This window comes from Oncorhynchus nerka, unplaced genomic scaffold (genome assembly GCF_034236695.1).
Source record: "Oncorhynchus nerka isolate Pitt River unplaced genomic scaffold, Oner_Uvic_2.0 unplaced_scaffold_3263, whole genome shotgun sequence".
Lineage (NCBI taxonomy): Eukaryota > Metazoa > Chordata > Actinopteri > Salmoniformes > Salmonidae > Oncorhynchus > Oncorhynchus nerka.
Genome location: NW_027038031.1, coordinates 6971 through 22500, shown reverse-complemented (window position 1 = coordinate 22500; position 15530 = coordinate 6971). Strand labels below are relative to the sequence as shown.

The following is a 15530-nucleotide window of genomic DNA, read 5'->3' as shown; positions in this document are numbered from 1 at the left end:
TCCATCATCTCTCTGTCTCTCTCTCTGTCTCTGTGTGTTCAGGTGGGCAAGGCCATGTCGTCCAATGAGAGTGCAGCGTATGAGATCATGAGGTCTTTGGACGTGGACTATGTGCTTATTATCTTCGGTGGCGTGATTGGCTACTCTGGTGATGACATCAACAAGTTCCTGTGGATGGTGCGGATCGCAGAGGGAGAGCATCCCAAAGAGATCAGGGTGAGGAAGACCTTAGTGTAGTGGTGAGGTGATGCTTCCTCTTAGCTACAGAGGGAGAGCATCCCAAAGAGATCAGGGTGAGGAAGACCTTAGTGTCATGGTGAGGTGATGCTTCTACTGTTAGCTACAGAGGGAGAACATCCCAAAGAGATCAGGGTGAGGAAGACCTTAGTGTAGTGGTGAGGTGATGCTTCCACTGTTAGCTACAGAGGGAGAACATCCCAAAGAGATCAGGGTGAGGAAGACCTTAGTGTCATGGTGAGGTGATGCTTCCACTGTTAGCTACAGAGGAAGAACATCCCAAAGAGATCAGGGTGAGGAAGACCTTAGTGTAGTGGTGAGGTGATGCTTCCACTGTTAGCTACAGAGGGAGAACATCCCAAAGAGATCAGGGTGAGGAAGACCTTAGTGTCATGGTGAGGTGATGCTTCCACTGTTAGCTACAGAGGGAGAACATCCCAAAGAGATCAGGGTGAGGAAGACCTTAGTGTAGTGGTGAGGTGATGCTTCCACTGTTAGCTACAGAGGGAGAACATCCCAAAGAGATCAGGGTGAGGAAGACCTTAGTGTCATGGAGAGTACTGTTAGCTACAGAGGGAGAACATCCCAAAGAGATCAGGGTGAGGAAGACCTTAGTGTCATGGTGAGGTGATGCTTCCACTGTTAGCTACAGAGGGAGAACATCCCAAAGAGATCAGGGTGAGGAAGACCTTAGTGTAGTGGTGAGGTGATGCTTCCACTGTTAGCTACAGAGGGAGAACATCCCAAAGAGATCAGGTGAGGAAGACCTTAGTGTCATGGAGAGTACTGTTAGCTACAGAGGGAGAACATCCCAAAGAGATCAGGGTGAGGAAGACCTTAGTGTCATGGTGAGGTGATGCTTCCACTGTTAGCTACAGAGGGAGAACATCCCAAAGAGATCAGGGTGAGGAAGACCTTAGTGTAGTGGTGAGGTGATGCTTCCACTGTTAGCTACAGAGGGAGAACATCCCAAAGAGATCAGGGTGAGGAAGACCTTAGTGTCATGGAGAGTACTGTTAGCTACAGAGGGAGAACATCCCAAAGAGATCAGGGTGAGGAAGACCTTAGTGTCATGGTGAGGTGATGCTTCCACTGTTAGCTACAGAGGGAGAACATCCCAAAGAGATCAGGGTGAGGAAGACCTTAGTGTAGTGGTGAGGTGATGCTTCCACTGTTAGCTACAGAGGGAGAACATCCCAAAGAGATCAGGGTGAGGAAGACCTTAGTGTCATGGTGAGGTGATGCTTCCACTGTTAGCTACAGAGGGAGAACATCCCAAAGAGATCAGGGTGAGGAAGACCTTAGTGTCATGGTGAGGTGATGCTTCTACTGTTAGCTACAGAGGGAGAACATCCCAAAGAGATCAGGGTGAGGAAGACCTTAGTGTCATGGTGAGGTGATGCTTCTACTGTTAGCTACAGAGGGAGAACATCCCAAAGAGATCAGGGTGAGGAAGACCTTAGTGTAGTGGTGAGGTGATGCTTCCACTGTTAGCTACAGAGGGAGAACATCCCAAAGAGATCAGGGTGAGAGACAACAGCCTTTAAACCATCATGTTTTTAAAAAACACAAGTATTGGTGAGCTGTAACTTCCACTGTGAGCTATATAAGGATCGCAGAGTGAGGTAAACTGGGGTATATAAGGATCGCAGAGTGAGGTAAACTGGGGTATATAAGGATCGCAGAGTGAGGTAAACTGGGGTATATAAGGATCGCAGAGTGAGGTAAACTGGGGGCTATATAAGGATCGCAGAATGAGGTAAACTGTGAGCTATATAAGGATCGCAGGGTGAGGTAAACTGACCTATAGAAGGATCACAGAGTGAGGTAAACTGGGGTATATAAGGATCGCAGAGTGAGGTAAACTGGGGGCTATATAAGGATTGCAGAATGAGGTAAACTGGGGTATATAAGGATCGCAGAGTGAGGTAAACTGGGGTATATAAGGATCGCAGAGTGAGGTAAACTGGGGGCTATATAAGGATCGCAGAATGAGGTAAACTGGGGTATATAAGGATCGCAGAGTGAGGTAAACTGGGGTATATAAGGATCGCAGAGTGAGGTAAACTGGGGTATATAAGGATCGCAGAGTGAGGTAAACTGGGGTATATAAGGATCGCAGAGTGAGGTAAACTGGGGTATATAAGGATCGCAGAGTGAGGTAAACTGGGGTATATAAGGATCGCAGAGTGAGGTAAACTGGGCTATATAAGGATCGCAGAGTGAGGTAAACTGGGCTATATAAGGATCGCAGAGTGAGGTAAACTGGGGTATATAAGGATGGCAGAGTGAGGTAAACTGTGGGGTATATAAGGATCGCAGAGTGAGGTAAACTGACCTATATAAGGATCACAGAGTGAGGTAAACTGGGGTATATAAGGATTGCAGAGTGAGGTAAACTGACCTATATAAGGATCGCAGAGTGAGGTAAACTGGGGTATATAAGGATCGCAGAATGAGGTAAACTGGGGTATATAAGGATCGCAGAGTGAAGTAAACTGGGGTATATAAGGATCGCAGAGTGAGGTAAACTGGGGTATATAAGCATCGCAGAGTGAGGTAAACTGGGGTATATAAGGATCGCAGAGTGAGGTAAACTGGGGTATATAAGGATCACAGAGTGAAGTAAACTGTGGGGTACTAAACTGTCTGTCCCCTCCTCAGGATGAGAGTACTAAACTGTCTGTCTGTCCCCTCCTCAGGATGAGAGTACTAAACTGTCTGTCTGTCCCCTCCTCAGGATGAGAGTACTAAACTGTGTGTCTGTCCCCTCAGGAGAGTACTAAACTGTGTGTCTGTCCCCTCAGGAGAGTACTAAACTGTCTGTCTGTCCCCTCCTCAGGAGAGTACTAAACTGTCTGTCTGTCCCCTCCTCAGGAGAGTACTAAACTGTCTGTCTGTCCCCTCCTCAGGATGAGAGTACTAAACTGTCTGTCTGTCCCCTCCTCAGGAGAGTACTAAACTGTCTGTCTGTCCCCTCCTCAGGAGAGTACTAAACTGTCTGTCTGTCCCCTCCTCAGGAGAGTACTAAACTGTCTGTCTGTCCCCTCCTCAGGAGAGTACTAAACTGTCTGTCTGTCCCCTCAGGAGAGTACTAAACTGTCTGTCTGTCCCCTCCTCAGGAGAGTACTAAACTGTCTGTCTGTCCCCTCCTCAGGAGAGTACTAAACTGTCTGTCTGTCCCCTCCTCAGGAGAGTGACTACTTCACCCCCCAGGGGGAGTTTAGGGTGGACAAAGCGGGGTCTCCCATCCTGCTCAACTGTCTGATGTATAAGATGTCGTACTACCGCTTTGGAGAGATGCAGGTTAGAGATGTTCAACTCCACCGTATCAACCCCCTCCTGTCACGTAATATCAGTTCCTCTGTATGTGTGTTACAAACCACCCCGAAATGGAGACCTGGAACTGCCTGGAATCTGGACTGTGACCTAATGCATCCATGTACTGTCACTTCACAGAGATGTCAAGCCCTGACACAGCACCTCTAGTTTACTGTCACAGAGATGTCAAGCCCTGACACAGCCCCTCTAGTTTACTGTCACAGAGATGTCAAGCCCTGACACAGCCCCTCTAGTTTACTGTCACAGAGATGTCAAGCCCTGACACAGCCCCTCTAGTTTACTGTCACAGGGATGTCAAGCCCTGACACAGCTCCTCTAGTTTACTGTCACAGAGATGTCAAGCCCTGACACAGCTCCTCTAGTTTACTGTCACAGAGATGTCAAGCCCTGACACAGCCCCTCTAGTTTACTGTCACAGAGATGTCAAGCCCTGACACAGCCCCTCTAGTTTACTGTCACAGGGATGTCAAGCCCTGACACAGCCCCTCTAGTTTACTGTCACAGGGATGTCAAGCCCTGACACAGCCCCTCTAGTTTACTGTCACAGAGATGTCAAGCCCTGACACAGCCCCTCTAGTTTACTGTCACAGAGATGTCAAGCCCTGACACAGCCCCTCTAGTTTACTGTCACAGAGATGTCAAGCCCTGACACAGCACCTCTAGTTTACTGTCACAGGGATGTCAAGCCCTGACACAGCCCCTCTAGTTTACTGTCACATAGATGTCAAGCCCTGACACAGCACCTCTAGTTTACTGTCACAGAGATGTCAAGCCCTGACACATCCCCTCTAGTTTACTGTCACAGAGATGTCAAGCCCTGACACAGCCCCTCTAGTTTACTGTCACAGAGATGTCAAGCCCTGACACAGCCCCTCTAGTTTACTGTCACGGAGATGTCAAGCCCTGACACAGCCCCTCTAGTTTACTGTCACAGAGATGTCAAGCCCTGACACAGCCCCTCTAGTTTACTGTCACAGAGATGTCAAGCCCTGACACAGCCCCTCTAGTTTACTGTCACAGAGATGTCAAGCCCTGACACAGCCCCTCTAGTTTACTGTCACAGAGATGTCAAGCCCTGACACAGCCCCTTTAGTTTACTGTCACTTCACAGGGATGTCAAGCCCTGACACAGCTCCTCTAGTTTACTGTCACAGGGATGTCAAGCCCTGACACAGCTCCTCTAGTTTACTGTCACAGGGATGTCAAGCCCTGACACAGCTCCTCTAGTTTACTGTCACAGGGATGTCAAGCCCTGACACAGCTCCTCTAGTTTACTGTCACAGGTATGTCAAGCCCTGACACAGCCCTTCTAGTTTACTGTCACAGGGATGTCAAGCCCTGACACAGCTCCTCTAGTTTACTGTCACAGGGATGTCAAGCCCTGACACAGCTCCTCTAGTTTACTGTCACAGGGATGTCAAGCCCTGACACAGCCCCTCTAGTTTACTATCACTTCACAGGGATGTCAAGCCCTGACACAGCCCTTCTAGTTTACTCTCACAGGGATGTCAAGCCCTGACACAGCTCCTCTAGTTTACTGTCACAGAGATGTCAAGCCCTGACACAGCCCCTCTAGTTTACTGTCACAGAGATGTCAAGCCCTGACACAGCCCCTCTAGTTTACTGTCACAGAGATGTCAAGCCCTGACACAGCCCCTCTAGTTTACTGTCACAGAGATGTCAAGCCCTGACACAGCCCCTCTAGTTTACTGTCACAGAGATGTCAAGCCCTGACACAACCCTTCTAGTTTACTGTCACAGGGATGTCAAGCCCTGACACAGCTCCTCTAGTTTACTGTCACAGAGATGTCAAGCCCTGACACAGCCCCTCTAGTTTACTGTCACAGAGATGTCAAGCCCTGACACAGCCCCTCTAGTTTACTGTCACAGACATGTCAAGCCCTGACACAGCTCCTCTAGTTTACTGTCACAGAGATGTCAAGCCCTGACACAGCCCCTCTAGTTTACTGTCACAGAGATGTCAAGCCCTGACACAGCTCCTCTAGTTTACTGTCACAGAGATGTCAAGCCCTGACACAGCGCCTCTAGTTTACTGTCACAGAGATGTCAAGCCCTGACACAGCCCCTCTAGTTTATGTGTCACAGAGATGTCAAGCCCTGACACAGCCCCTCTAGTTTACTGTCACAGAGATGTCAAGCCCTGACACAGCCCCTCTAGTTTACTAGACAGAGATGTCAAGCCCTGACACAGCCCCTCTAGTTTACTGTCACTTCACAGGGATGTCAAGCCCTGACACAGCACCTCTAGTTTACTGTCACAGAGTTGTCAAGCCCTGACACAGCCCCTCTAGTTTACTGTCACAGAGATGTCAAGCCCTGACACAGCTCCTCTAGTTTACTGTCACTTCACAGGGATGTCAAGCCCTGACACAGCCCCTCTAGTTTACTGTCACAGAGATGTCAAGCCCTGACACATCACCTCTAGTTTACTGTCACAGAGATGTCAAGCCCTGACACAGCCCCTCTAGTTTACTGTCACAGAGATGTCAAGCCCTGACACAGCCCCTCTAGTTTACTGTCACAGAGATGTCAAGCCCTGACACAGCCCCTCTAGTTTACTGTCACAGAGATGTCAAGCCCTGACACAGCGCCTCTAGTTTACTGTCACAGAGATGTCAAGCCCTGACACAGCCCCTCTAGAGTACTGTCACAGAGATGTCAAGCCCTGACACAGCCCCTCTAGTTTACTGTTACAGAGATGTCAAGCCCTGACACAGCCCCTCTAGTTTACTGTCACAGAGATGTCAAGCCCTGACACAGCCCCTCTAGTTTACTGTCACAGAGATGTCAAACCCTGACACAGCCCCTCTAGTTTACTAGACAGAGATGTCAAGCCCTGACACAGCCCCTCTAGTTTACTGTCACAGAGATGTCAAGCCCTGACACAGCCCCTCTAGTTTACTGTCACAGAGATGTCAAGCCCTGACACAGCCCCTCTAGTTTACTGTCACAGAGATGTCAAGCCCTGACACAGCCCCTCTAGTTTACTGTCACAGAGATGTCAAGCCCTGACACAGCCCCTCTAGTTTACTGTCACAGAGATGTCAAGCCCTGACATAGCCCCTCTAGTTTACTGTCACAGAGATGTCAAGCCCTGACACAGCCCCTCTAGTTTACTGTCACAGACATGTCAAGCCCTGACACATCGCCTCTAGTTTACTGTCACAGAGATGTCAAGCCCTGACACAGCCCCTCTAGTTTACTGTCACAGAGATGTCAAGCCCTGACACATCACCTCTAGTTTACTAGACAGAGATGTCAAGCCCTGACACAGCTCCTCTAGTTTACTGTCACAGGGATGTCAAGCCCTGGCACAGCCCCTCTAGTTTACTGTCACTTCACAGGGATGTCAAGCCCTGACACAGCCCCTCTAGTTTACTGTCACTTCACAGGGATGTCATGCCCTGACACAGCCCCTCTAGTTTACTGTCACTTCACAGGGATGTCAAGCCCTGACACATCACCTCTAGTTTACTGTCACAGAGATGTCAAGCCCTGACACAGCCCCTCTAGTTTACTGTCACAGGGATGTCAAGCCCTGACACAGCCCCTCTAGTTTACTGTCACAGAGATGTCAAGCCCTGACACAGCACCTCTAGTTTACTGTCACAGGGATGTCAAGCCCTGACACAGCCCCTCTAGTTTACTGTCACAGAGATGTCAAGCCCTGACACAGCCCCTCTAGTTTACTGTCACAGAGATGTCAAGCCCTGACACAGCCCCTCTAGTTTACTGTCACAGAGATGTCAAGCCCTGACACAGCCCCTCTAGTTTACTGTCACAGAGATGTCAAGCCCTGACACAGCCCCTCTAGTTTACTGTCACAGAGATGTCAAGCCCTGACACAGCCCCTTTAGTTTACTGTCACTTCACAGGGATGTCAAGCCCTGACACAGCTCCTCTAGTTTACTGTCACAGGGATGTCAAGCCCTGACACAGCTCCTCTAGTTTACTGTCACAGGGATGTCAAGCCCTGACACAGCTCCTCTAGTTTACTGTCACAGGGATGTCAAGCCCTGACACAGCTCCTCTAGTTTACTGTCACAGGTATGTCAAGCCCTGACACAGCCCTTCTAGTTTACTGTCACAGGGATGTCAAGCCCTGACACAGCTCCTCTAGTTTACTGTCACAGGGATGTCAAGCCCTGACACAGCTCCTCTAGTTTACTGTCACAGGGATGTCAAGCCCTGACACAGCTCCTCTAGTTTACTGTCACAGGGATGTCAAGCCCTGACACAGCCCTCTAGTTTACTATCACTTCACAGGGATGTCAAGCCCTGACACAGCCCTTCTAGTTTACTCTCACAGGGATGTCAAGCCCTGACACAGCCCCTCTAGTTTACTGTCACAGAGATGTCAAGCCCTGACACAGCCCCTCTAGTTTACTGTCACAGAGATGTCAAGCCCTGACACAGCCCCTCTAGTTTACTGTCACAGGGATGTCAAGCCCTGACACAGCCCCTCTAGTTTACTGTCACAGAGATGTCAAGCCCTGACACAGCACCTCTAGTTTACTGTCACAGGGATGTCAAGCCCTGACACAGCCCCTCTAGTTTACTGTCACAGAGATGTCAAGCCCTGACACAGCACCTCTAGTTTACTGTCACAGAGATGTCAAGCCCTGACACATCCCCTCTAGTTTACTGTCACAGAGATGTCAAGCCCTGACACAGCCCCTCTAGTTTACTGTCACAGAGATGTCAAGCCCTGACACAGCCCCTCTAGTTTACTGTCACAGAGATGTCAAGCCCTGACACAGCCCCTCTAGTTTACTGTCACAGAGATGTCAAGCCCTGACACATCACCTCTAGTTTACTAGACAGAGATGTCAAGCCCTGACACAGCTCCTCTAGTTTACTGTCACAGGGATGTCAAGCCCTGGCACAGCCCCTCTAGTTTACTGTCACTTCACAGGGATGTCAAGCCCTGACACAGCCCCTCTAGTTTACTGTCACTTCACAGGGATGTCATGCCCTGACACAGCCCCTCTAGTTTACTGTCACTTCACAGGGATGTCAAGCCCTGACACATCACCTCTAGTTTACTGTCACAGAGATGTCAAGCCCTGACACAGCCCCTCTAGTTTACTGTCACAGGGATGTCAAGCCCTGACACAGCCCCTCTAGTTTACTGTCACAGAGATGTCAAGCCCTGACACAGCACCTCTAGTTTACTGTCACAGGGATGTCAAGCCCTGACACAGCCCCTCTAGTTTACTGTCACAGAGATGTCAAGCCCTGACACAGCCCCTCTAGTTTACTGTCACAGAGATGTCAAGCCCTGACACAGCCCCTCTAGTTTACTGTCACAGAGATGTCAAGCCCTGACACAGCCCCTCTAGTTTACTGTCACAGAGATGTCAAGCCCTGACACAGCCCCTCTAGTTTACTGTCACAGAGATGTCAAGCCCTGACACAGCCCCTTTAGTTTACTGTCACTTCACAGGGATGTCAAGCCCTGACACAGCTCCTCTAGTTTACTGTCACAGGGATGTCAAGCCCTGACACAGCTCCTCTAGTTTACTGTCACAGGGATGTCAAGCCCTGACACAGCTCCTCTAGTTTACTGTCACAGGATGTCAAGCCCTGACACAGCTCCTCTAGTTTACTGTCACAGGTATGTCAAGCCCTGACACAGCCCTTCTAGTTTACTGTCACAGGGATGTCAAGCCCTGACACAGCTCCTCTAGTTTACTGTCACAGGGATGTCAAGCCCTGACACAGCTCCTCTAGTTTACTGTCACAGGGATGTCAAGCCCTGACACAGCTCCTCTAGTTTACTGTCACAGGGATGTCAAGCCCTGACACAGCCCTCTAGTTTACTATCACTTCACAGGGATGTCAAGCCCTGACACAGCCCTTCTAGTTTACTCTCACAGGGATGTCAAGCCCTGACACAGCCCCTCTAGTTTACTGTCACAGAGATGTCAAGCCCTGACACAGCCCCTCTAGTTTACTGTCACAGAGATGTCAAGCCCTGACACAGCCCCTCTAGTTTACTGTCACAGGGATGTCAAGCCCTGACACAGCCCCTCTAGTTTACTGTCACAGAGATGTCAAGCCCTGACACAGCACCTCTAGTTTACTGTCACAGGGATGTCAAGCCCTGACACAGCCCCTCTAGTTTACTGTCACAGAGATGTCATGCCCTGACACAGCACCTCTAGTTTACTGTCACAGAGATGTCAAGCCCTGACACATCCCCTCTAGTTTACTGTCACAGAGATGTCAAGCCCTGACACAGCCCCTCTAGTTTACTGTCACAGAGATGTCAAGCCCTGACACAGCCCCTCTAGTTTACTGTCACAGAGATGTCAAGCCCTGACACAGCCCTCTAGTTTACTGTCACAGAGATGTCAAGCCCTGACACAGCCCCTCTAGTTTACTGTCACAGAGATGTCAAGCCCTGACACAGCCCCTTTAGTTTACTGTCACTTCACAGGGATGTCAAGCCCTGACACAGCTCCTCTAGTTTACTGTCACAGGGATGTCAAGCCCTGACACAGCTCCTCTAGTTTACTGTCACAGGGATGTCAAGCCTGACACAGCTCCTCTAGTTTACTGTCACAGGGATGTCAAGCCCTGACACAGCTCCTCTAGTTTACTGTCACAGGTATGTCAAGCCCTGACACAGCCCTTCTAGTTTACTGTCACAGGGATGTCAAGCCCTGACACAGCTCCTCTAGTTTACTGTCACAGGGATGTCAAGCCCTGACACAGCTCCTCTAGTTTACTGTCACAGGGATGTCAAGCCCTGACACAGCTCCTCTAGTTTACTGTCACAGGGATGTCAAGCCCTGACACAGCCCTCTAGTTTACTATCACTTCACAGGGATGTCAAGCCCTGACACAGCCCTTCTAGTTTACTCTCACAGGGATGTCAAGCCCTGACACAGCTCCTCTAGTTTACTGTCACAGAGATGTCAAGCCCTGACACAGCCCCTCTAGTTTACTGTCACAGAGATGTCAAGCCCTGACACAGCCCCTCTAGTTTACTGTCACAGAGATGTCAAGCCCTGACACAGCCCCTCTAGTTTACTGTCACAGAGATGTCAAGCCCTGACACAGCCCCTCTAGTTTACTGTCACAGAGATGTCAAGCCCTGACACAACCCTTCTAGTTTACTGTCACAGGGATGTCAAGCCCTGACACAGCTCCTCTAGTTTACTGTCACAGAGATGTCAAGCCCTGACACAGCCCCTCTAGTTTACTGTCACAGAGATGTCAAGCCCTGACACAGCCCCTCTAGTTTACTGTCACAGACATGTCAAGCCCTGACACAGCTCCTCTAGTTTACTGTCACAGAGATGTCAAGCCCTGACACAGCCCCTCTAGTTTACTGTCACAGAGATGTCAAGCCCTGACACAGCTCCTCTAGTTTACTGTCACAGAGATGTCAAGCCCTGACACAGCGCCTCTAGTTTACTGTCACAGAGATGTCAAGCCCTGACACAGCCCCTCTAGTTTATGTGTCACAGAGATGTCAAGCCCTGACACAGCCCCTCTAGTTTACTGTCACAGAGATGTCAAGCCCTGACACAGCCCCTCTAGTTTACTAGACAGAGATGTCAAGCCCTGACACAGCCCCTCTAGTTTACTGTCACTTCACAGGGATGTCAAGCCCTGACACAGCACCTCTAGTTTACTGTCACAGAGATGTCAAGCCCTGACACAGCCCCTCTAGTTTACTGTCACAGAGATGTCAAGCCCTGACACAGCTCCTCTAGTTTACTGTCACTTCACAGGGATGTCAAGCCCTGACACAGCCCCTCTAGTTTACTGTCACAGAGATGTCAAGCCCTGACACATCACCTCTAGTTTACTGTCACAGAGATGTCAAGCCCTGACACAGCCCCTCTAGTTTACTGTCACAGAGATGTCAAGCCCTGACACAGCCCCTCTAGTTTACTGTCACAGAGATGTCAAGCCCTGACACAGCCCCTCTAGTTTACTGTCACAGAGATGTCAAGCCCTGACACAGCGCCTCTAGTTTACTGTCACAGAGATGTCAAGCCCTGACACAGCCCCTCTAGTTTACTGTCACAGAGATGTCAAGCCCTGACACAGCCCCTCTAGTTTACTGTTACAGAGATGTCAAGCCCTGACACAGCCCCTCTAGTTTACTGTCACAGAGATGTCAAGCCCTGACACAGCCCCTCTAGTTTACTGTCACAGAAATGTCAAACCCTGACACAGCCCCTCTAGTTTACTAGACAGAGATGTCAAGCCCTGACACAGCCCTCTAGTTTACTGTCACAGAGATGTCAAGCCCTGACACAGCCCCTCTAGTTTACTGTCACAGAGATGTCAAGCCCTGACACAGCCCTCTAGTTTACTGTCACAGAGATGTCAAGCCCTGACACAGCCCCTCTAGTTTACTGTCACAGAGATGTCAAGCCCTGACACAGCCCCTCTAGTTTACTGTCACAGAGATGTCAAGCCCTGACATAGCCCCTCTAGTTTACTGTCACAGACATGTCAAGCCCTGACACATCGCCTCTAGTTTACTGTCACAGAGATGTCAAGCCCTGACACAGCCCCTCTAGTTTACTGTCACAGAGATGTCAAGCCCTGACACATCACCTCTAGTTTACTAGACAGAGATGTCAAGCCCTGACACAGCTCCTCTAGTTTACTGTCACAGGGATGTCAAGCCCTGGCACAGCCCCTCTAGTTTACTGTCACTTCACAGGGATGTCAAGCCCTGACACAGCCCCTCTAGTTTACTGTCACTTCACAGGGATGTCAAGCCCTGACACAGCCCCTCTAGTTTACTGTCACTTCACAGGGATGTCAAGCCCTGACACATCACCTCTAGTTTACTGTCACAGAGATGTCAAGCCCTGACACAGCCCCTTTAGTTTACTGTCACAGAGATGTCAAGCCCTGACACATCACCTCTAGTTTACTGTCACAGAGATGTCAAGCCCTGACACACCTCCTCTAGTTTACTGTCACAGAGATGTCAAGCCCTGACACAGCCCCTCTAGTTTACTGTCACAGAGATGTCAAGCCCTGACACATCACTTCTAGTTTACTGTCACAGAGATGTCAAGCCCTGACACAGCCCCTCTAGTTTACTGTCACAGAGATGTCAAGCCCTGACACAGCCCCTCTAGTTTACTGTCACAGAGATGTCAAGCCCTGACACAGCCCCTCTAGTTTACTGTCACAGAGATGTCAAGCCCTGACACAGCGCCTCTAGTTTACTGTCACAGAGATGTCAAGCCCTGACACAGCCCCTCTAGTTTACTGTCACAGAGATGTCAAGCCCTGACACAGCCCCTCTAGTTTACTGTTACAGAGATGTCAAGCCCTGACACAGCCCCTCTAGTTTACTGTCACAGAGATGTCAAGCCCTGACACAGCCCCTCTAGTTTACTGTCACAGAAATGTCAAACCCTGACACAGCCCCTCTAGTTTACTAGACAGAGATGTCAAGCCCTGACACAGCCCCTCTAGTTTACTGTCACAGAGATGTCAAGCCCTGACACAGCCCCTCTAGTTTACTGTCACAGAGATGTCAAGCCCTGACACAGCCCCTCTAGTTTACTGTCACAGAGATGTCAAGCCCTGACACAGCCCCTCTAGTTTACTGTCACAGAGATGTCAAGCCCTGACACAGCCCCTCTAGTTTACTGTCACAGAGATGTCAAGCCCTGACATAGCCCCTCTAGTTTACTGTCACAGACATGTCAAGCCCTGACACATCGCCTCTAGTTTACTGTCACAGAGATGTCAAGCCCTGACACAGCCCCTCTAGTTTACTGTCACAGAGATGTCAAGCCCTGACACATCACCTCTAGTTTACTAGACAGAGATGTCAAGCCCTGACACAGCTCCTCTAGTTTACTGTCACAGGGATGTCAAGCCCTGGCACAGCCCCTCTAGTTTACTGTCACTTCACAGGGATGTCAAGCCCTGACACAGCCCCTCTAGTTTACTGTCACTTCACAGGGATGTCAAGCCCTGACACAGCCCCTCTAGTTTACTGTCACTTCACAGGGATGTCAAGCCCTGACACATCACCTCTAGTTTACTGTCACAGAGATGTCAAGCCCTGACACAGCCCCTTTAGTTTACTGTCACAGAGATGTCAAGCCCTGACACATCACCTCTAGTTTACTGTCACAGAGATGTCAAGCCCTGACACACCTCCTCTAGTTTACTGTCACAGGGATGTCAAGCCCTGACACAGCCCCTCTAGTTTACTGTCACTTCACAGGGATGTCAAGCCCTGACACAGCCCCTCTAGTTTACTGTCACTTCACAGGGATGTCAAGCCCTGACACAGCCCCTCTAGTTTACTGTCACAGAGATGTCAAGCCCTGACACAGCCCCTCTAGTTTACTGTCACAGAGATGTCAAGCCCTGACACAGCCCCTCTAGTTTACTGTCACAGAGATGTCAAGCCCTGACACAGCCCCTCGAGTTTACTGTCACAGAGATGTCAAGCCCTGACACAGCCCCTCTAGTTTACTGTCACAGAGATGTCAAGCCCTGACACAGCCCCTCTAGTTTACTGTCACAGAGATGTCAAGCCCTGACACAGCTCCTCTAGTTTACTGTCACAGAGATGTCAAGCCCTGACACAGCCCCTCTAGTTTACTGTCACAGGGATGTCAAGCCCTGACACAGCCCCTCTAGTTTACTGTCACAGAGATGTCAAGCCCTGACACAGCCCCTCTAGTTTACTGTCACAGAGATGTCAAGCCCTGACACAGCCCCTCTAGTTTACTGTCACAGAGATGTCAAGCCCTGACACAGCCCCTCTAGTTTACTGTCACAGAGATGTCAAGCCCTGACACAGCCCCTCTAGTTTACTGTCACAGAGATGTCAAGCCCTGACACAGCCCCTCTAGTTTACTGTCACAGGGATGTCAAGCCCTGACACAGCCACTCTAGTTTACTGTCACAGAGATGTCAAGCCCTGACACAGCCCCTCTAGTTTACTGTCACAAAGATGTCAAGCCCTGACACGGCCCCTCTAGTTTACTGTCACAGAGATGTCAAGCCCTGACACAACCCCTCTAGTTTACTGTCACTTCACAGGGATGTCAAGCCCTGACACAGCCCCTCTAGTTTACTGTCACAGAGATGTCAAGCCCTGACACAGCCCCTCTAGTTTACTGTCACAGAGATGTCAAGCCCTGACACAGCCCCTCTAGTTTACTGTCACAGAGATGTCAAGCCCTGACACAGCCCCTCTAGTTTACTGTCACAGGGATGTCAAGCCCTGACACAGCCCCTCTAGTTTACTGTCACAGAGATGTCAAGCCCTGACACAGCCCCTCTAGTTTACTGTCACAGGGATGTCAAGCCCTGACACAGCCCCTCTAGTTTACTGTCAAACACTCACACCGCCTGTCCGTCTCTCCTCCAGTTGGACTTCCGGACGCCGCCGGGTTTCGACCGGACGCGTAACACTGAGATCGGTAACAAGGACATCAAGCTGAAACACCTGGAGGAGGCGTTCACCTCAGAACACTGGCTGGTCCGGATCTACAAGGTCAAGAAGGAGGAGAACAGGGACCCCCTGGTGCACAGCATCCGCAGCAGCAACAGCAGCAGACAAAAGTACACCTCTAAAAAGGTACAGGTTCATCCACGCTTCTCTCTTCTCTAATGGAGAGCTCTAGTGAATGATACAGGTTCATCCACACTTCTCTCTTCTATAATGGAGAGATCTGGTGAATGATACAGGTTCATCCACGCTTCTCTCTTCTCTAATGGAGAGATCTGGTGAATGATACAGGATCATCCACTTCTCTAATGGAGAGATCTGGTGAATGATACAGGATCATCCTTGTCCAGAATCAATTACCCCTCCCTTCATCCTTGTCCAGAATCAATTACCCCTCCCTTCATCCTTGTCCAGAATCAATTACCCCCTCCCTTCATCCTTGTCCAGAATCAATTACCCCTCCCTT

The 15530-nt window shown here is 49.9% G+C and overlaps 1 protein-coding gene across 1 annotated transcript; it reads left to right on the top strand.

Annotated features, from left to right (window-relative positions):
- The first annotated feature begins 15 nt into the window (after positions 1-15).
- LOC135566808 (dolichyl-diphosphooligosaccharide--protein glycosyltransferase subunit STT3B-like) lies at positions 16-15241 on the top strand. The gene is made up of 3 exons (XM_065014413.1): positions 16-216; positions 3430-3543; positions 14984-15241. The coding sequence occupies exons 1-3, from the start codon at positions 55-57 to the stop codon at positions 15224-15226; spliced, it is 519 nt and encodes a 172-aa protein (XP_064870485.1). The 5' UTR covers positions 16-54; the 3' UTR covers positions 15227-15241.
- Positions 15242-15530: the final 289 nt, after the last annotated feature.